Here is a 20,091-nt window from a genome sequence, read left to right as displayed (position 1 = left end):
GTCTGTCTTTCTCTCCCCCTCTCTGTCTTCCCCTCCTCTCTCCATTTCTCTCTGTCCTATCCAACAACAACAATAACAATAACAAGGGCAACATAAATGGGGAAAATGGCCTCCAGGAGCAGTTGATTTGTAGTGCACTGAGCCCCAGTGACAGCCCTGAAGGAAAAAAAAAAAAGATTGTAGGGAGTCGGGCTGTAGCGCAGTGGGTTAAGCGCAGGTGGCGCAAAGCACAAGGACCAGCATAAGGATCCCGGTTCAAACCCCGGATCCCCACCTGCAGGGGAGTCGCTTCACAGGCGGTGAAGCAGGTCTGCAGGTGTCTGTCTTTCTCTCCTCCTCTCTATCTTCCCCTCCTCTCTCCATTTCTCTCTGTCCTATCCAACAACGACAACAACAATAATAACTACAACAATAAAACAACAAGGGCAACAAAAGGGAATAAATAAATAAAATAAATATTAAAAAAATAAAAAAACAAAAAAAAAAGATTTTAGAAGGAGGAGACCGTAGTGTTAGCACTGCTTTACTGCTCTTGAAGCTTCCTCCCTGCAGATGGAGACTGTGGGCTTGAACCCAGGTCCTCACGCATGTAATGTGCGCTCAGCCGGAGGCACCAGCCAGAAAGAGAAGGATGAATATGGGGTGACCTCACTGATGGACAGAAATGGAGAAATGAGAGCAGAAGGGAAAATAAAGCAGAACCTGGACTGGGTTTGCTGTATTGGGGGGTGGGGGAGGCCTTTCAGGTCCTGATGGGGGAGAGTTTGCAGACACAAATCAAGATGAGATGAAATGAGAGCTGTAGTGGCCATCAGAGATAAGGGCTGTGAGGCACAGGGTCTGTGGTGGTGGGTGCGGTGAGACAAACAGACAGACACACACACACACGGCCTATTCCCGCCACCTGTCTTGGTAAATAAAGTTTTATTGGAACCACACACAAAAAAAAAATGTAACCGGGAGTCAGGTGGTAGCTCAGCGGGTCAAGCGCACTTGGCGTGAAGCGCAAGGACCGGTGTAAGGATCCTGGTTCGAGTCCCTGGCTTCTCACCTACAGGGGGGTCACTTCACAGGCGGTGAAGCAGGTCTGCAGGTGTCTGTCTGTCTCTCCCCCTCTCTGTCTTCCCCTCCTCTCTCCATTTCTCTCTGTCCTACCCAACAATGATGACATTAACAACAACAATAATAACTACAACAACTAAAAAAAAAAAAAATAAGGGCAACAAAAGGGAAAATAAATTCAAAAATAATTGTAACCACATTATTTTTTCCCAGGATTCAAACCCTGGGTGCCCTGTACCCACCTGCAGGTGCACTGTCTCCCTGCCCTGTCCCCCGGGAAGAAGCTTGAGGGGTCAGCTTCCATCTCCCCTCCTGGGAACCCCAGAACAAAATGCCACATGTTGGGTGACTTCAAGAAGCAGACACTTAGGGGCTGGGAGATGGCTCACCTGCCAGAGTTCACATTTCACCATGTGTGAGGACCCAGGCTCAGGACCCCAGCATCACATGGGAGTGTCGCACACACAGCACCAGGGGAAGCTCCATGGACAGTGCAATGGTGCTGTAGTCTCTCTCTCTCTCTCTCTCTCTCTCTCCCCGTGTGTGTGTGTGTGTGTGTGTGTGTGTGTGTGCGCACGCGCGCGTGTGTGTGTGTGTGTGTGTGTGTGTGTGTGTGTGTGTGTGTGTGTTAAAAGAAGACAGCACTGGGAACAGTGGAATCCTGCAAGCACAAAGTCCCCATTGCAAGAAAAGGAGGAGTAGGGGGGAAGAGGAGAAAGAGAGAGAAGAGGAGGAGAAGGAAGAGGAAAAGCAGATGGAGGACGGGGAGAACATGAAGACGAGGAGGAGGAGAAGGGGAGGGAGAGGATGGGGAGGGGAAGGAGGAAGAAGAGGAGGAAAAAGAGAAAGAGAAGGATGGGGAGGAGGAGGAGGAGAGAAAGGAAAAGGAGGAGGAGGAAGAGCAGGAAGCTTGGTGGGGTTTGATGGCTGAGCGATGAATCCACCGCTCCTGGTGGCCCCTCTTCCTTTTTATTTCTTTATTATTTATTTATTTGATAGGGCAGAGAGAAATTGAGAGGGAGCAGGGAAAACAGTAGAAGAGAGACAGAGAGACACCTGCAGCCCTGCTTCACCACTCGTGAAGCTTCCCCCCTGCAGGTGGGGAGCTGGGCTTGAACCCGGGTCCTTGCGCACAGTAATGTGTGAACACAACCACGGGCGCCACTGCCCTCCACCCCCACTTTAAGGCTTCTTTTTAAAAAAATATTTATTTATTCCCTTTTTTTGCCCTTGTTGTTTTGTTGTGGTGGTTATCATTGTTGTTGTTATTGATTTTGTTGTTGTTGGATAGGACAGAGAGAAATGGAGAGAGAAGGGGAAGACAGAGAGGGGGAGAGAAAGACAGACACCTGCAGACCTGCTTCACCGCCTGTGAAGCGACTCCCCTGCAGGTGGGGAGCCGGGGGCTTGAACCGGGATCCTTACACCGGTCCTCATGCTTTGCGCCACCTGCGCTTAACCCGCTGCGCTACCGCCCGACTCCCACTTGAAGGCTCCTTATGAGAGAGACAGAGACGGTGTGAGCCAGCAGGCCAGCGCACTGCTCAGCTCTGGCATAGGATGGTGCCAGGGTTTGAACCTGCAGCCTCTGGGGCCTCCGACATGCACATCCTGTTTTCTAACACTGAGCCGGGTCCCCAGCCCCCACCTTCAGTTTTGACATTGAGCTCTGCCCCACACCTGTACGAAATTCACCTCAAGCACCCCAGTGGCAGGGGCCACCGCACAGCTCCCAGCACCCGGGGATCCTGATCCCATAAGCCCCTGTGGAGAGGCTCCCTGACCTCTCTGCCGGGCTCCTGCAACCTCCCCAATAGGCAGGGCGAGGACAGCCAGGCCCAGCGCCCTCCCTCTGCTGCTCCCAGACCAGAGCGGAGAGAGTCCTCCCTGATGCTGGAACTCATCCTCCTCCCTGCAGGCTCCTGGGCCAGACAGCTCTTTCTCTGCCTTGCTTCTTATTTTTTATTTTATTTTTGGCATGGTTTTCAGACCTCCTGGTCTGCCTTTTGTTCCCCTACTTCTGGCAGAGATGAAGCAACACACAGGCAGGCACACAGAGGGGACAGTGACAGCTGTGTCACCCGTGTCTCTGGGGTGTGGGTGGAGGCCTCCGCAAGCCGCCCACCAGCCAGTTTGCTGTTCTGCAGAAATCTGCCCCCTCAGTGGCCAGCGGCCGCCATCCGCCATTTTTCAAGAGACGCTGAAATCTAGATTTTCATGTGACGCCTTCTAACTTTCTTTTTTAGTATTTTTATTTTATTGTTTTTCATTATCTTTATTTATGTATTGGATAGAGACAACTAGAAATGGAGAGGGGAAGACAGAGAGACAGAGAGACACCTGCAGCCCTGCTTCACCATTCGTGAAGCTTTCCCCCTGCAGATGGGGACTGGGGGCTCAAACTTGGATCCTTGTGCACTGTAACATGTGCTCTCAACCAGGTGCACCACCACCTGGCCCCTCAACTCCTAACTTTCAAACATGGGCGGGAGGGCTGGGGAGACAGCAGAGTGGTGATGCCAACATACACTAGTGCCCGAGGCTCCAAAGGTCCCAAGTTCAATGCCCAGCACCACCATCAGCCAGAACCAAGCAGGGCCCTGGTAAATAATAATAATAATAAGGGGCAGGGTGGTGGTGCAGCTGATTGAGTGCACACATTACAGTGCACAAGGACCTGGGTTCAAGCCCCCACTCCCCACCTGCAGGGGGAAAGCTTCACGAGTGGTGAAGCAGGGCTACAGGTGTCTCTCTGTCTCTCTCCCTCTCTATCACCTCTTTCCCCTCTCAATTTCTGGCTGTCTCTATCCAATAAATAAAGATAATTTTAAAAACTTAAATAATAATAATAATGGATAGATGGATGAGAAATCTTTCCAAAAAGGCCAGGTTACCTGTCCATCTCCGCCATAACCAGGTGGAGTCAATGCCTGGTCTTGTTCAATGCTCTGCACATGAGGCCACATCGCCATTTGGACCTGAATGTTTTCTTTAGTTGTTTTGTAAGGGTTTTTTTTTTTAATTTTAAAAGTCTATTTATTGGCTAGAGACAGCCATAAACCAAGAGGTGAAAGGGAGACAGAGAGGGAGGGGGTGGGGTGGTGCACCTGGTTAGGCACATCATTGTACCAAGTGCCTGTGCAAGGATCTGAGTTCGAGCCTCCAGCTCCCCACTTCACAAAAGGTAATGCAAGTCTGCAGGTGTTGATCTTTACTTGCTCTCTCTATCTCCCCTCTCCTCTCTCAATTTCTCTCTGTTCTGTCTAATACAAAGGGGGGGAGAGGCCACCAGAGCAGTGGATTCGTGGTACCAGCCCCCAGCCCCAACGATAAGCCTGAAGGTCAAGAAAGAGAGAGAGAGAGAGAGACTCACAGAGCTGCTTCACCACTTGCAAAGCTTTTCCCCTGCAGGTGAGAACTGAGGGGCTTGAACCCAGGTCCTTGCACATTGTACCATGTGCACTCAGCCAGGGGCGCCACCGCCCGGCCCTCACACTGTCTAGGGACAGTCACACGGGCATCTTTCCTCTCTCACAAGGAGCACAAGGCTCTCTCTGTCTGAAAGCATGACTGTCTTTTTGTGGAGCCTGGGATCCCCCTGGGGAGCAGGGTCCTGGAGTCCTACAGACAGCTGCTGCTGACTCCGTAGATGTCACCCAGCAGTCTGGACACGTGCAGCCTGGCCTGCCCTCCTGTCTCCAGGCCGTCTGGCCCCCTAGCAATCTGCCTCCTCCTGGCCCCCTAGCAACCCCATCTGCAGGAGGAGGGAGCTGGGTGGCCCCAGGGCTTGGAGGTGGCATAATGACAGGCTGCTGAGACAGCTGGAAGCAGAGGGCTGGAGGCTGCCTGGAGGAGGCACAAGCAGGGGGAGGCTGCAGGGGACCTGGGGGTGGGGGGGCACCTGGTCTCCTTCAGGGCAGAGGGTCGCTCCATCTCATGGGGTCACACGGAAGCCCCCTCTGAAGGCAATGGGCCTTTCTTGGGAGAAACTCAAACCTCTCTCCCTCTCCCTCCGCCTCTGTCTCCCAGAGCTTGTGGGAGAAATCAAGTGGCAGTGGGGCCATGCCCCCCAGGCTCCTGGACACCCCCTCAGATGAGCCAGGATCCTAGGACGCTAACTCCCGGCACGGCACGGCAGACAGACCACACTAGAGAGGTCTCCCTTCCATCCGGCCCTCAGGTGGGCGGCTGACCTCTGTATGGGTCTGGGTGCTGGCTCTGGCTTCCCAGGGTGTGTGTGTTGGGGGTGAGGGGGGGGGTGTCCCTTGAGTTGTAACCCGGGAAAACAGAAACAGAGGTAAGCCCTGCTCGGACATCTGGCAGCCCTGAAGACAGTGGGCAGGGAGCCTGCGCCCTGGGAGAGCCGCGCCCCTCACCTCTTGGGTTCACCCCTCCCCCTCCGGGAGGCCTCCCTGCCCCTGCCACCCCTGCACAGGCTTCTTGATGGCTGGTGCACATCTGTTGGGGGGAAGTGTTCCCCATGCTGGGACCCTTCCCCCAGGCTGTGTCCCCATGCTCCTGGGTGCAGGACCTGACCTAGACCCTCCCCAACAGGGGTGTATGTGTGTGTGTGGGGGGGGGGGCACGCTTTCCTGAGATCCAGGACCCCGTGGGCCTGCCCAGGCCTGGGGAACAGGGGAGTTGGGGGAAGGGGAAGGGGGGTGCAGGGAGGGGGAAACAGGAGGGAGCCTGGGGAATGAAGTGGGTGAGGAGAGCGACGGGGGAGGGGAGCTGGGGATGGAAGGCGGAGGGGAGCAGGGGGGATAGAGGAGGGTGAGAGGACCAGGAATATGGGGTGGGGGAGCAGGGGGATGGAGGGGGAGCAGGGGGATGGAGGGAGGTGGAGAGCATCGGGATGGAGGGGGATGGAGAGGAAGGGGGGATATGGGGTGGGGGAGCAGGGGGATGAGAGGAGGGGGGATATGGAGTGGGGAAGCAGGGGGATGAGAGGAGGGGGGTATCGGGTGGGGGAGCAGGGGGATGAGAGGAGGGGGATATGGGGTGGGGGAGCAGGGGGATGAGAGGAGGGGGGTATCGGGTGGGGAAGCAGGGGGATGAGAGGAGGGGGGTATGGAGTGGCGGAGCAGAGAGGATGGAGGGGTGCGGGGGGAGCAGGGGGATAAAGGGGACACAGGGTGCGTGGAGGGGAGAGGGGCGCGGAGCAGGGGTGCGGGATAGAGGGGGCGAGGGGGAAGCAGGGGCGACAGGGGCGGGGAGAGGACGCAGGGGTGCGGGTGGGGGCGGCCTAGCGAGAGTGAGGGGAGGCGAGGGGAGACGGGGACACCCGCCGCCGCGCACCCAGGCCCAGGGCCGCCCGCACCCCGGGGTGCGCGCAGGGTGGGGTCCCCGCTCCCCGCTCCTCGCTCCCGCGGGTGGGGGTCCCGCCCCGCCCCGCCCCGCCCCGCCCCTGCGCGCGCGGCATTGTGGGCCTTGTGGTCCCGGGTCCCGGCCGTGCCGGCGGAGGGTGCAGGGGTGCAGGGTGCGGGCGCCTGGACTCGGCGGGCCTGCAGGTGAGCGGGGGGGGGGGGGGGACACCCGCGGGCGGGGTGGGGGTGGGGGGCTGAGGCCGAGGGTGCCCCCAGGCCGGATGCTCCGGGACCCCTCCCCACCCTCCCCTCCTCCCCCTGCCCCGCCCGCCCGGGCATCCCCTCCTCTGCTCCCCACCTCCCCCCACCAGGGTGTCCGACCAGCCCCCACCCCAGGGTCCCGGCCACCGGGTGGTCGCCTCTGCTGACCCCTGCACTGCCCGCCCTCTTCCCCCCTGCAGCTGCCTGGCGCCCAGAAAACTGGGCAGGGAAGTGGGGAGGCTCTGGGTGGGTGGAGGGGGTGACAGCCTCAGCACCCTGCCTGCCGGGCCGGGGGTGCCCCAGCTGGCCTCCCCCCCCAGGTGGCCAGGAGCTCCTTGGCATCGGGCGCTAGGCAGCACCGGCCAGCCGGACAGGCTGTGGGGATGGGGTGGTGGGCAGGGCTGTGGGGATGGGGTGGTGGGCAGGGCCACCCTTTGGCCGCCTTGTCACGGGCGGGCACCTGCAGCTTGAACCCGGTTCCCCCTGCCACCACCCCCGGCCGCCGGGTGTCTTGGCCCCTGAAGGCTCCGGCCAGCTGGGAGGAGGTACCCCGGGCCTAACAGCGCCAGCCTGCTTGGGCAGCGAGCCTGCTGGCCCCGGGGTGGCCAAGGGGGAGTCGGGTGCGGCTCTGGGCCGGGTGGGGGCCGGGGGCGCCGAGCCTGGGTGCTGGGGCTGCGTGCAGTGCCCTGGCTGCGGGCCGGAGCGGCAGGGCCTGGCCGCCTGCTTCTGCTGAAAGTAACCGACGGGCGGGAAGTGGGAGCCTCCGCTGGCCGTCCACATCCACCATCCAGGTCCACCGTCCACCAGCGGGGGAGCTTCAGAAGCCGGGGTCCAGGTCTCAGCAAAAGGCCTCAAGGCTCCATTGGGAGAGAGGGAGAGCAGCCCAGAGGCAGGGGCGAGTGGGATAGAGACCCCCCCCCTCCCCGCATGGCTCCCATCGGCAGGCATCCCACCTGCATTGTGCCGAGGGGTGGGGTGGGGTCCCCCGTGGTGGGCAGGTGCCTGTGAGTGCAGCCTCCCCATACCTTTCAGGCCTCCCAGGGACCCCAAAGACAGACGGAGTCTTTGTTCAAGTCCCAACTCAGCCCGGGAGTAGCGGGGAGACCCCCTTCAGCAAGCACGGTCACCCTGAAGGGTGCCACCCCCTTGGTTGCTGCAGGGCTGGGGTGCTGCGGGTAAACCCCCCTACCCCGCCCCCCAGGTAACAGGTGCCAGTTGGTTCTGTGGCTGGGGAGCCCCCCCAGGTGTGGGGAGAGGTGTTTCCACCTAGTTAAGAGACCTCTCCTGCTTCCCCTTGGCCTGGGGAGACGCTGAGAACAAGCCAGAGACAGCGGAGCTCCCAGCTATCTGCACTTGGGTGTTTTTCCTCGAAACATTAAAAAAAAAAAACAAAACACCATGAATATTCAGTGTGTGCTTTGGCCGACTAAGCATGCTGTTGGAATCTTTATTCCCCCACCACCACCCCGAGCTGGGAAGGAGCAAGCCAGCAGCTAGTGAGCCTCCAAAGCTTCCCCTGTGTGTGGAGCTGTGCAAGTTGCGTTTGGTCGTGTGGGCTGTGAGCAGGGCTGACATCGCGGGGAGGAAGGGACAAGACCTGGGGCGGGCAGGCACCCACTCCAGCGTGGCCTCCGAACCTCTCTGCTGCACTCTGAGAATTTTCACACCTTGTTTGGAAAAAGGAGGTGTGTAGGGTAAAGCCCCCCCCTTTTCTCTCTCTTAATGGTGAAGCTTTGAGCAAATCAACAGACTAGGTAATTTACTTGATTTTTTTCAAGGTTTCTTATCGTTATTTATTTATTTATTGGATAGAGACAGTCAGAGGGGGCCAGACGGTGGTGCATCTGGTTGAGCGCACATGTTATGAGGCACAAAGACCCGGGTTCAAGCCCCCAGTCCTCACCTGCAGGAGGAAAGCTTCACAAGTGGTGAAGCAGGTCTGCAGGTGTCTCTCTGTCTCTCTTTCTCTCTATCTCTCCCTCCCCTCTCATTTTCTCTCTGTCTTTATCTAGTAGTAAATAAAGATTTAAAAAGAAAGGGGAGTTGGGCGGTAGTGCAGCAGTTTAAGCGCAGGTGGCACAAAGCGCAAGGACTGGCTAAGGATCCTGGTTCGAGCCCCCGGCTCCCCACCTGCAGGGGAGTCGCTTCACAGGTGGTGAAGCAGGTCTGCAGGTGTCTGTCTTTCTCTCCCCCTCTCTGTCTTCCCCTCCTCTCTCCATTTCTCTCTGTCCTATCCAACAACAACGACATCAACAACAACAATAAAACAACAAGGTCAACAAAAGGGAATGAATAAATAAATATTTTGTAAAAATTTTTTTAAAAAAAGAAAGAAAGAATAAAGAAGGGGGGAGTCGAGCAGTGACGCACCGGGTTAAGGGCACATAACATGAAACACAAGGGCCTGCACACGGATCTGGGTTCAACCCTCCTGACCCCCCCCCCCCCGCTCCCCACCTGCAGGGAGTCGCTTCATAAGCAGTGAAGCAGGTCTGCAGGTGTCTGTCTGTCTCTCTAGCTCTCTATATCTCCCTCCTTTCTCATTTTCTCTCTGTCCTATCCAATAAAATGAAAAAAAAAATAGGCTGTCTGAAGCAGTGAGTTCGCAGTGCTGGCAGCAAGCTGTAGCAATAACCCTGGAGATAAGAAAGAAAGAAAGAAAGAAAGAAAGAAAGAAAGAAAGAAAGAAAGAAAGGGAAAAAGAGAAATCTTTCAAAAAATACATTTAAAAAGAGAGAGAGAGCTAGGAATTGAGAAGGAAGGAGGTGACAGAGGGAGAAACAGAGAGAGAGAGGGAGAGGGAGACAGAGAGACACCTGCAGCCCTGCTTCACCACCCATAAAGCTTTCCCCCTGCAGGTGGGGGCTGGGGGCTTGAACCCGGGTCCTTGCACATTATAACATGTGCTCAACCAGGTGTGCCACTGCCCGGCCTCTTAGATTCTCCCCCTTTTTATTAAGTCATCTTCTCAAACAAGATGACCAGTTTCACCTGGCAGGGAGCCTGCTTGGACCTGAGCAGGACCTGGGGCCACTTAGGGCTCGCCATGGTCCCCCAGGTGAAGCTCTGTCTCCCTGCCTCTGGGTCTGTCTGTCTGTCTGTCGTTCTGTTCATCCAGGGGACAGTGTGTTGGACTTACACAAAGCGCAGACTTGGCCGTACTCTTGCTCCTAGGAGAGCCAGGACCAGGGAGTACAGCCTAGAGTGCCAGACAGACAGACAGACAGCCGGCTCTGACGCCCCCCGCCCCAAGCCCTCTCTGAGGGCATTCTGGCCCCGCTGCCCACTGTCGTCCTGGGTGGGTGAGGCCTCCAGAGCAGCAGGCGGAAGTGCAGGGCAGGCCCCACATGTGACCCAGACACACAAGCCCAGCCCATGTGGGAAGGCCGGGGGACAGTCAGCACAGAAAGAGAAAGAGGAAGTGACCAGAGCGCCCGAGGGCTGCGGGGGCCCTGCCACGGCTGCAAACCTCCTGCCTGCGGATATCTCTCTCTCTCTCTCTCTCTCTCTCTCTCTCTCTCTCTCTCTCCTGAACCAGCCGGGACTGACTTCCTGCCCTGCGGAGACAGACAGGCTCTGGAGTCAGAGAGGGTAGGTGGCCTCACCCAGGCTGCAGTCTGGGAGTTCTCTGAGCCTCTGCTTCTCCTCTACCAGGGGAGGCCCAGCACCCGCTGGGTGGCACAGGGATGCCTCTCCCACAGTACTCTGTGCCGAGTGGGTACCACCTCCAGCCCTGTGGGAAGCGAGGGGGCCGGTGAAATGGGGAGAGAGCATCCAAGATCCGGATGGGTGTCCACAGCTAACGAGGGCCTTCCAGAATGCCAGGAGTTGGTAAGAGTTCGGGACAAGGAGGTGGGCCGAGTAGAGAGAGAGGTTTCCCTGTCTTCACAAATAAAATGACTGAATTGGGCAGAGAGATAGCCCACCGGGTAGGGAGCCTGCTTAGACCTGTGCCTATCACCATATTCAAGGGCCCGGGTTCAAGGCCTCGGTCCCCACCTGCAGGGGGGAGTCTCATGATTGGTGGAGCAGGGCTGCAGGTGTGTGTGTGTGTGTGTGTCTTTCTCTCCCTGTCCCCTCTGTCTCTCTCTGTCTATCAAATACAAAGGAAATAGGGGGTTGTTGGGATGCAGGGAGGTGGTGCAGTGGGTAAAGCCTTGGCCTCTGGAGTCTGAGGTCCTGAGTTCAGCCTTCAGTATCCTGTGTGCCCAGTGACGCTGTTTCCCTCCCTCTCTCTCCTCTCTCTCCTTCTCTTTTTCTCCCTCTAGCTGTCTCTCTTTCTCTCTCTTTGTCTCTTTCCCCCCCTCCAGTCTCTCCTTCCCCCGTCTCTCTCTCTGTGTCTCTCTCTCCCTTTCTCCATCTCCCCCTTTCTCCATCTCTCTTCCCCTTTCTCCATCTCTCTCCCCTTTCTCTGTCTCTCCTCACCTTCCCTCTCTCTTTCCCTCTCCCTCTCTCTCCCCCTTCTCTCAGTCCCTCTCTCCCCCTCTCTCGTCCTCTCTCCCCCATCTGTCTCCCTCCCTCCCTCTCCCCCACCTCACTAACTAGAGGTGAGCTGTCAGTGAGTGGACTCAGAGGAAGCCCTCGGTGAAAGAGCAGGGTGTCTTGCCTGAGGCGGCCTTCACACCGCTCAGCTTGTCCCCTTCCTTCCAGGCTGGGCCTCCCTGCACAACCAGCCCCAGTGCCCTGACGGAGCCCCTCCCGGCGGGCAGCGGCCGGCCCGTCCATGTCTCCCGGGGCATCGGCGGCACCAGAAGGACCGCGGCCGCCCCTCGCCTTCCGCACCGACCCCGGGGGCTCCCCGGACCGCTGACCTCCCCTCACCCCCCTCCGACCTCCTGCTCCCGCCGCGCCCGCCCGCGATGTGGCCAGAACGGCTGGCGGCCTGGAGCTGGTCGCTGGACGGTCTCCGGGACGGCATCGGCTCGGGCATCCAGTCGGTGCGGGATTGTGACGCCGCGGCCCTGGGCACGGTGGCCTGCCTGCTGCTGCTCTTCCTGTGGTACTGCTACCACGTGGGCAGGGAGCAGCCTCGGCCTCACCCGCCGGGCATGGGCATCGGCCTGGGCATCGGCCTGGGCGCCGAGGCCGGCGGGCTGCAGAACGGCTTCGCCTACTGCCAGTCGGCCGAGTGCGTGCGCTGCGGGCCCCAGGACGGCCTGAACCAGAAGCTGTACCGCGGGCTGCAGGAGTACGCCAAGCGCTACTCCTGGTCGGGCATGGGCCGCATCCACAAGGCCATCCGCGAGCAGGGCCGCTACCTGGCCGGCCGCGCCTCCATCCAGAAGCCCGAGGTCTTCTTCCTGCCCGACCTGCCCACGGCGCCCTACTTCCCCCGCGACGCGCAGAAGCACGACGTGGAGGTCCTGGAGCGGAACTTCCAGGCCATCCTGGGCGAGTTCGAGAGCCTGTACAAGGCCTTCTCCAACTGCAGCCTGCCGCAGGGCTGGAGGATGAACAGCACGGCCAGCGGCGAGTGGGTCACCTTCTACCTGGTCAACCAGGGCGTGTGCGTCCCCCGGAACTGCAGGAGGTGCCCGCGGACCTACCGCGTGCTGGGCAGCCTGCGGACCTGCATCGGCAACAACGTCTTCGGCAACGCCTGCCTGTCCGTGCTCAGCCCCGGCACCGTGGTCGCCGAGCACTACGGCCCCACCAACATCCGCCTGCGCTGCCACCTAGGTAGGTCTGCGCGCCAGGGGCGGGAGGCTCGGTGGTTAGAGCCCGGCTTCGTGTCCCCGCTCGGTGGGTCACTGCGGTGGCGGTGGTGGTGGAGGGGGACTCGGGCTTCGCGTCCCGAGGTCGGTGGCCGGCGCTGCTCATGACGCAGTGACACTCAAGAAGTGGATCTGTTCAGGGCGCCGGGCGGTGGCGCACCTGGTTGGGCACACGCGTTACCACACCCAAGGACCTGGTTTGAGCCCCTGTTCCCCACCTGCGGGGGCTGGAAGGCTTCCTGAGTGGTGGAGCAGAGCTGCACATATCTCTCTCTCTCTCTCTCTCTCTCTCTCTTTCCCCCTCCCTCTCCCTCTCCCTCTCCCTCTCTCCCCTCTCTCTCTCCCCCCACTCTCTCTCCCCCCACTCTCTCTTTCCTCTCTCTCTCCCTCTCTCTCTCCCTCTCTCTCTCCCTCCCTCTCCCCTCTCCCTCTCCCTCTCTCTCTCTCTCCTTCTCTCCCTCTCTATCTCCCTCTACCCTCTCAGTTTCTCTCTGTCTCTATCGAATAAAATAGAAAGGGGGAAAGAATGGCCTCCAGGAGCAGTGGATTCATGGTGCAGGCACTGAGCCCCTGAGATGTCCTGGGGGAAAGAAAGGAAAAAAGGGGGAAAGGGAGGGAAGAAGGAAAGAAGGGAAGAAAAAAGGAAAACATTTTTTTAAAACATGAGATGATCCCGGTTCGAGCCCCCGGCTCCCCACCTGCAGGGGAGTCGCTTCACAGGCGGTGAAGCAGGTCTGCAGGTGTCTGTCTTTCTCTCCCCCTCTCTGTCTTCCCCTCCTCTCTCCATTTCTCTCTGTCCTATCCAACAATGACTACAACAATAACAAGAATAATAACTACAACAATAAAACAACAAGGGCAACAAAAGGGAATCAATCAATAAATAAAACATGAGATGAAGTGACCAGGCGGTGTTGCACCTGGTTGAGTGCACTCACATCACAGCACACAAGGACCCAGGTTCAAGGCTCTGGTCCCCACCTGCAGAGGGAAAACTTCACAAGTGGTGAAGCAGCGCTGCAGGTCCGTCTCTCTCTCTCTTTCTCTATCTCTCTCTCCCCCTCCCTTCTTAATTTCTGTCTCTAAAAAATCATCATTATAATAAAAGATTTAAAAGTAATAAAATAAAAATAAAACAAGGGCTGACCAAACACAAGGTAGACAGCAGAGTCTGAACAACCAAACCAGTGTGTGGTGAGCGTGAGCTTCCTTCTTTTCTTTGCTTCTTTGTCTCCTTTTTGTGGGAGCTGGAGCTTTCTGCATGTCAGTCTGCTCCACCTCTCCTGGGAGACTTTCCCCTTCTTTTTATTTCACAGAGAGAGAGGAAGACACACCCAGCACTGCTCCGTCATCCTGGAGCTCCCCCTGTGTCCCTGTGCTTCCGCGGGGGCTGCGGCTCGAACCCAGGGCTGCTTCATGCGCCTTAGGCAGCTGTCTCCCAGAGGCCCCGGTGTAAACCAATCTCTGCTGGGAGCTTTCTCCCAAGGGGCCTCTCTGCAGGGCTGGGGACAGTCCCCTGGGGACCCTGGAAGCTTGAGAGAGGGCGTCAGCTGAGTCCATATTTGAATTTGTGTGCGTGCGTGCGTGCGTGTGTGTGTGACTGTGTGAGTATGAGACAGTGTTTGTGTGTGTGTGTGTGTATGACTGTGTATGAGACAGTGTGTGTTTGTGTGTGTGACTGTGTGAGTATGTGTGTTGTGTGTACGTGTGTGTGACTGTATGTGTGAGTGTGTGTGTGAGTGTGTGTGTGTGTGTGTGACTGTGTGAGTATGAGACAGTGTTTGTGTGTGTCTGTGTGAGTGTGTGTGTGTATGACTGTGTATGAGACAGTGTGTGTTTGTGTGTGTGACTGTGTGAGAGTGTGTGTGTGCGTGTACGTGTGTGACTGTGTGTGTGCGTGTGTGTGTTGCGTGTATGTGTGTGTGACTGTATGTGTGAGTGTGTGTGTGTGAGTGCGTGTGTGTGTGTGCGTGTGTGACTGTGCGTGCATGTGTGTGCATGTGTGTGTATGTGTATGTGTGTGCACACGCGCTGGAAATTGAACCCACGACCTCACACGTGTGAAGTCTGTGCTCCAACACTGAGCTACATCCCTGCCCCCAAGTTGAAATCTAAATTGACACTTATGGTGAGTGGCTGCCACATCCGACCCTGTCAGTTTAGAGCTGAGTCCCGAGGGCAGGGGTGGCACCCAGGTGGCCTGTGGGTGTCCGTGGAAGAGAGGGACTGACTGGGTGCTGACGGCACTCAGTGGGACCTCGGAGGAGGGTCTGGAGGGCAGGGTCCCGGGCTGGAGGGCTGCCTTGCTCCTGGGAAATGGCTCCAGCTGTCTGTGCCTCCGTTTCCACCTTTTGTGAGAGGCCAGCTCTGGCACAGGTCGGTGCTGGGAATTGAACCCGGGGCCTCTGAGACCTCAGGTGCTGGAGGTGAGCTCTTGTCACAACCTGGTGCAGAGGTTCTGTTGTTATTCATAGAACCTAACTGCGTGAGAATGAATAAACAGAGGCGGGAAAGTGGAGGCCCCCCCCATCCCTGGAACTCCCACTCCTGGGAAGTCGGGGTGGCAGGTTGGTTAGTGGGGCGTCACTATCAGTCAGCTCCCCAGAGGAGAGGAGCGGCCCAGTGTGGGGGTCCTGAGCTCCTGGCTGGACACCCGGGCCTTGCAGCCCCGGCTTCCATGCCCGGAATGGGGGGCAAGGGGCTTCCAGGGGTGTCACTGTAAAGGGGGGGCCGGCTCCCTGGGCAGCACGGACCTGGGGCATGTGGCTCTGGGCCACAGAGGGTCCTCGGGGGGGCGGGAGGGGCTCTGTTTGAGGACTGAGCTGCTCTGTGGCCCTCGGCTGGACTGGGGGGGTCCCGGAGAGCAGGGCCAAGCCAGAGGGGCCCTGCTGGGCTGGGCTGGGGCCAGGGGGGTCACTTAGTGGCTGGCAGGGGTCTTCCTTCTGAACCCCTGTGGTACATGAGCCCCACAGATAGCTCCCTGGTTCTAAAGGCCTTCTCCACCAGGGTCAGCCATGGGGATGCGTGTGAAGGCTCAGACATACGTGAGCGTGAGTGTGTCTGCGTGTGTCAGGGAGGCCCTCCCCACTAGCTCCTGCAACAAGCGGGCTGAACCCTAACCTCCCCCCAAAGAGATATATATATATATATACTTTTAAAATATTTATTTCCTTTTTGTTGCCCTTGTTGTCTTTATTGTTGTTGTAGTTATTATTGTTGTTGATGTCATCGTCGTTCGATAGGACAGAGAGAAATGGAGAGAGGGGGAGAGAAAGACAGACACCTGCAGACCTGCTTCACCACCTCTGAAGCGACTCCCCTGCAGGTGGGGAGCCGGGGGCTCGAACGGGGATCCTTCCGCTGGTCCCTGCGCTTTGCGCCACATGTGCTGAACCCGCTGCGCTACCGCCCGACTCCCCAGGAATTTTTCTATAATGTTTTATTTATTTATTTCGTTTTAATGAGAGAGATACAGAGAAACACAAAGACAGAGCCCTGCTGAGCTCTGGCTGATGGTGGTGCTGGGGACTGAACCTGGGACCTCAGAGCCTCAGGCAGGAGAGACTTTTGCAGAACCATGATGCTCTCTCCCCAGTCCTAAAAGTGTACTTTTTTTAAAGATTGATTTATTATTATTATTGCTATTATTGGATAGAAATTGAGAAATTGAGAGGAAAGAGGGAGATAGGGGTTGGAAAAAAAAAAGAGAGGGAGAGAGACAGACACCTGCAGCCCTGTTTCACCACAAACAAAGCCTTCCCCTGCAGGTGGGGACCAAGGCCTTGAAACCCGGTCCTTGTGTACTTAACCAGGTGTGCTACCACCTGGCCCCCGATTGATTTATTCTTAGCAGCTGTGGAGAGACGGAGCTCAGAGCACAGCTCAGCGCAGCCCGGCTCTGGTCGAAGGCAGCAGGGGAGTGAGCCTGCAGCCTGGCGGTGCTCTGACAGGCTGATCCATCTCCCCACCCACACTCCCCCCCCCCACCTCAAAAAAAAGAAAGTTTTGGCCAGTGTGGGAGATGGGCCCAAGTCAGGCCGGACGCCCTGCCTGGGCTGAGCGAGAATCACGGCTGACCGCTGAGACTCGGAGCCTGCAGGGGTGACCGATGTCTCTCACCCCGGCCTGTGTCCCTTCTTGGTGTCAGGCTGGGTCTGGGTCGTGGGGTGCGGTCTTGGCTCCTGCAGGGATGGCCGATGACTGAGCGACCCTCCCCTCCTGGTTGCATCCGGGGACCCGGTGGTGAAGCCATGTGCCGGTGTGGGTGTGACGTTGGTGGGAAGCCGCACAGAGGAGGCCTTTTCTGGGTGACACGGCCATGGTTAGAGCAAGTAGTGGCCACTGAACCCCGAGGTTGGACACCGATGTCCCCCCTTTTCCTCTTCCTGGATGTGCAAGGCGGCGAGGCTCAGACAGGCTGAGCGACCTGCCCCAAACTCCTACCGGTTCCTCTGTCCCCCTTCTCCCCCCGCAGGTCTGAAGACCCCCAGTGGCTGCGAGCTGGTGGTGGGGGGCGAACCCCAGTGCTGGGCGGAGGGCCGCTGCCTGCTTTTTGACGACTCTTTCCTGCACACGGCTTTCCACGAAGGTGAGAGTCTGCCTGCCCCTCTGCCCTCCTGCTCCCTGAATGAACTCACGTCCTTTCTTGTTTGGAGGGGGCAGAATGAGGGTGGCCCCCTCGTCCCCCGCCCCTGTCGTCACCATCTTGCCTCCTCACGGAGTCTGAGCTCCCTGATGACACAGCAACGGCAGGGCAGCGTCTCTTATGATGAGTTTTGCTCATCATGATGGAGAGCTTCTTGCCGCCTCTGGGGTTGTCGCTGGGGCTCGGTGCCAGCACTGCAGACCCACTGCTCCTGGTGGACACGCGCCCCCTTTCTTATCATAATTTGACACGACAGAATCTGAGATGGGAGAGGGAGATTGAGAGGGAGAGAGACACTGCAGTGCCCAAAGACCCCCCAGTTTAAGCCCCTGGTCCCCACCTGCAGGGGGAAAACTTCACGAGTGGTGAAGCAGGGCTGCAGGTGTCTCTCTGTCTCTCTGCCTCTCTCCCTATCTCCCCCTCCCCTTTCAATTTCTCTGGCTGTCTCTATCCAATAATAAATAAACAAGAGAGAGGGGAGTCGGGTGGTAGCACAGTGGATTAAGTGCAGTGGCGCAAAGCACAAGGACCGGCTTAAGGATCCCGGTTCAAGCCCCCAGCTCCCCACCTGCAGGGGAGTCGCTTCATAGGCGGTGAAGCAGGTCTGCAGGTGTCTGTCTTTCTCTCCCCCTCTGTCTTCTCCCCTCTCCATTTCTCTCTGTCTTATCCAATAACAACAACAATAATAACTACAACAATAAAACAATAAGGGAAACAAAAGGGAAATATATATATACATATATAATTATCCTTTTTTTATAATTATCCTTTAAAAAACAAATTAGGGGGTTGGGCAGTAGTGCAGCGGGATAAACACACGTGGCACAAAGCACAAGGACCAGCGTAAGGATCCCGGTTCGAGCCCCCGGCTCCCCACCTGCAGGGGAGTCGCTTCACAGATAGTGAAGTAGGTCTGCAGGTGTCTGTCTTTCTCTCCTCCTCTCTGTCTTCCCCTCCTCTCTCCATTTCTCTCTGTCCTGTCCAACAATGACGACATCAATAATAACACCTGGTTAGGCACACACACGACAGGTGCCTGTCCCAGTAAGTGCAGAACCAGGAACCCTCTGCGGGCTTTGCTGATATGGTGCCTCATTTGCAGCTTCCAGGAATGTGCGTGCGTGCGTGCGTGTGTGTGTGTGTGTGTGTGTGTGCGCGCGCGCACGCGCACGTGTCTGTGTATGCGTGCATGTGTGTGCGTGCGTGTGCATGTGTCTGTGTGTGTGTGTGTGTCTGTGCGTGTGTGTGCGTGCGTGTGCGTGTGTATCTGCGCGTGCGTGCGTGCGTGTGTGTGTGCGTGTGTGCGCGTGTGTGTGTGTGTCTGTGGGGCGGGGTGGGGTTCAGGCCCTGTCACTCATCTGTCATTAGAGGAGAGCCGGGATCACCTCCTCCCTCCCTCCATCTGCCCATCTCCTTATCCTCCCAGCTGGGAACTTGGGGAGCCCTGGTGACATCAGCAGAACAGAGGTCTCCTCTGTACCCAATACTGGTTCACCTCTTTCTCTCTCCCTCCTCCCATCTCCCTCTCTCTCCCTGTCTTCTCTCCCTTTCTCTCTCTCCTTTCCTCTCCTCTCTCCCCCTTCCTCCCTCTTCCTCTCTCCCTCCCTCTTCCTCCCTCCCTCCCTCCCTCTTCCTCCCTCCCTCCCTTTCTTCCTCCTTCCCTCTCTCTCTCCCTCACTCCCTTCCCCCTATCTACCCCTCCCTTTCTTCCTCTTTTTTTTAAATGTATTTCTCTCTCTCTTCCTCTCCCTCCTTTCCCTCTCCCTCTTTCTCTCACTCTGTCCCTTCCTCTCCCTCTCCCCTCTCTCCCTCCTTTCTCCCTCTCTCCCTCTGTCCCCTCCCCCCCCCCCCCCCCCGCAGGCTCAGCCGAGGAGGGCCCGCGGGTGATCTTCATGGTGGACCTCTGGCATCCCAACGTGGCAGCCGCTGAACGGCAGGCCCTGGATTTCATCTTTGCCCCAGGACGATGAGGCCCGGCGCCCGAGTCGTGAGAGCAGCCGGGGGTCCGGCCTGGGTGCCCCGGGGACATCCCGGCCCCACAGCGTGGCCACGTCAGGCTGGAGACCGCCCACCAGCCGGCTCTGGGGAGGCAGCTGTGCCTTGAGTCAGCTGGTGTCCGCCCCGTCCTGTTTCCCTTCCCGCCCTCTGCTTCTGTGACTCCTGTCTGCCGGGCTACGGACACCAACACGCCCCGGGGACGTCTTAGCATCTCTGAGTTCTCAGCGGGGAACACGGGTGGACACACAGCCAAATAAGACCTCACACCAGGGAGCCACGGCGGTGGGGGGGCAGCTACGGGGGCCTCTTCAGCCTCCATCTTCCTCCCAGCAAGGAGACTCCAACCAAAACCTGGGCCTGGGGACACAGCCAGCCCTGCTCCCTGCAGCCGTTGGGGCCTGAGGGCAGAGCACAGGCTGCTGGGGCAGAGGGGCGGCTGCCCGTCTCCGCGGCCTCACTGCAGCCAGCTCCCCTCACTGCCTACAGAAGTGTTACTGCCAAGCCAGGCTGGGGTCTCCCCCTTCCCTGAAGGCCGGGCCTGCTGTGAGGACCCCTGATCCTCCCTCGCGGGGGACATGGTGGGGACAGGAGCTCTCCGTCCACCTGGCCCAAGCGTCTGTTCTGCTCTGTGTTTCCGTCGCCCCTGGCTTTCTGTGGCTCTGTCCATGTGCTGGTGTCGGAAGGCTGGACCGGGAGGGAGAGGAGACGGCCCCGGGCCCTGTCACTGCTGTGCCACTCACGAGGGTCGCCACCCTTCGTCCCGGCTCGACCAACAGCCTCCGTCAGCCGCTGTGTCTCAGGGTGGCCTTCAGTTCTTCTAGAGCTGCCTCTCTCTCCCTTCTTATTTTATTTTTAAGATTTTCTCGGGTGAATCTGTCACAGCAGCGTTTGATTCCGGAAGCGTGGAGCTGGAAGGAACAGACCTCGGGCCACAGGCCATCATCATCCAGGCGGCTCCGGGGTCTCAAGACCTTCCCGCCCCAGCGGCCGCCACCACCACGCCGGCCGCCGCCACCGAGGAGGCGTCTGCAGCCCACGCTCCATGTTTACAGCGCCCGTCCAGGGACGGCAGGGACGGGAGACAAATAAAGGAGTGTGCTGGAAA

General features: G+C 58.2%; 1 protein-coding gene across 4 annotated transcripts; it reads left to right on the top strand.

Annotated features, from left to right (window-relative positions):
• The first annotated feature begins 6,415 nt into the window (after positions 1-6,415).
• ASPHD2 (aspartate beta-hydroxylase domain containing 2) lies at positions 6,416-20,091 on the top strand. 4 transcript variants are annotated; one of them, XM_060192928.1, is made up of 4 exons: positions 6,416-6,572; positions 11,280-12,308; positions 16,818-16,931; positions 18,849-20,091. In XM_060192928.1, the coding sequence occupies exons 2-4, from the start codon at positions 11,489-11,491 to the stop codon at positions 18,956-18,958; spliced, it is 1,044 nt and encodes a 347-aa protein (XP_060048911.1). In that variant the 5' UTR covers positions 6,416-6,572; positions 11,280-11,488; the 3' UTR covers positions 18,959-20,091. The 4 variants fall into 4 exon arrangements, with proteins under 4 accessions (XP_060048911.1, XP_060048912.1, XP_060048910.1 ...); XM_060192929.1 differs by lacking the exon at positions 6,416-6,572 and adding an exon at positions 10,077-10,220; XM_060192927.1 differs by lacking the exon at positions 6,416-6,572 and adding an exon at positions 10,227-10,460.

This window comes from Erinaceus europaeus, chromosome 6 (genome assembly GCF_950295315.1).
Source record: "Erinaceus europaeus chromosome 6, mEriEur2.1, whole genome shotgun sequence".
NCBI classification, from domain to species: Eukaryota; Metazoa; Chordata; class Mammalia; order Eulipotyphla; family Erinaceidae; genus Erinaceus; species Erinaceus europaeus.
Note: the sequence above shows the minus strand (reverse complement) of the source record. Positions and strands in the feature narration are given on the sequence as shown.

Excerpts from the sequence above, each read along its gene's own strand:
- ASPHD2 (XM_060192927.1), top strand. Across the intron at positions 12,309-16,817 it reads CCGCCTGCGCTGCCACCTAG|GTCTGAAGACCCCCAGTGGC; the intron begins GTAGGTCTGCGC and ends CTCCCCCCGCAG. Across the intron at positions 16,932-18,848 it reads GCACACGGCTTTCCACGAAG|GCTCAGCCGAGGAGGGCCCG; the intron begins GTGAGAGTCTGC and ends CCCCCCCCGCAG.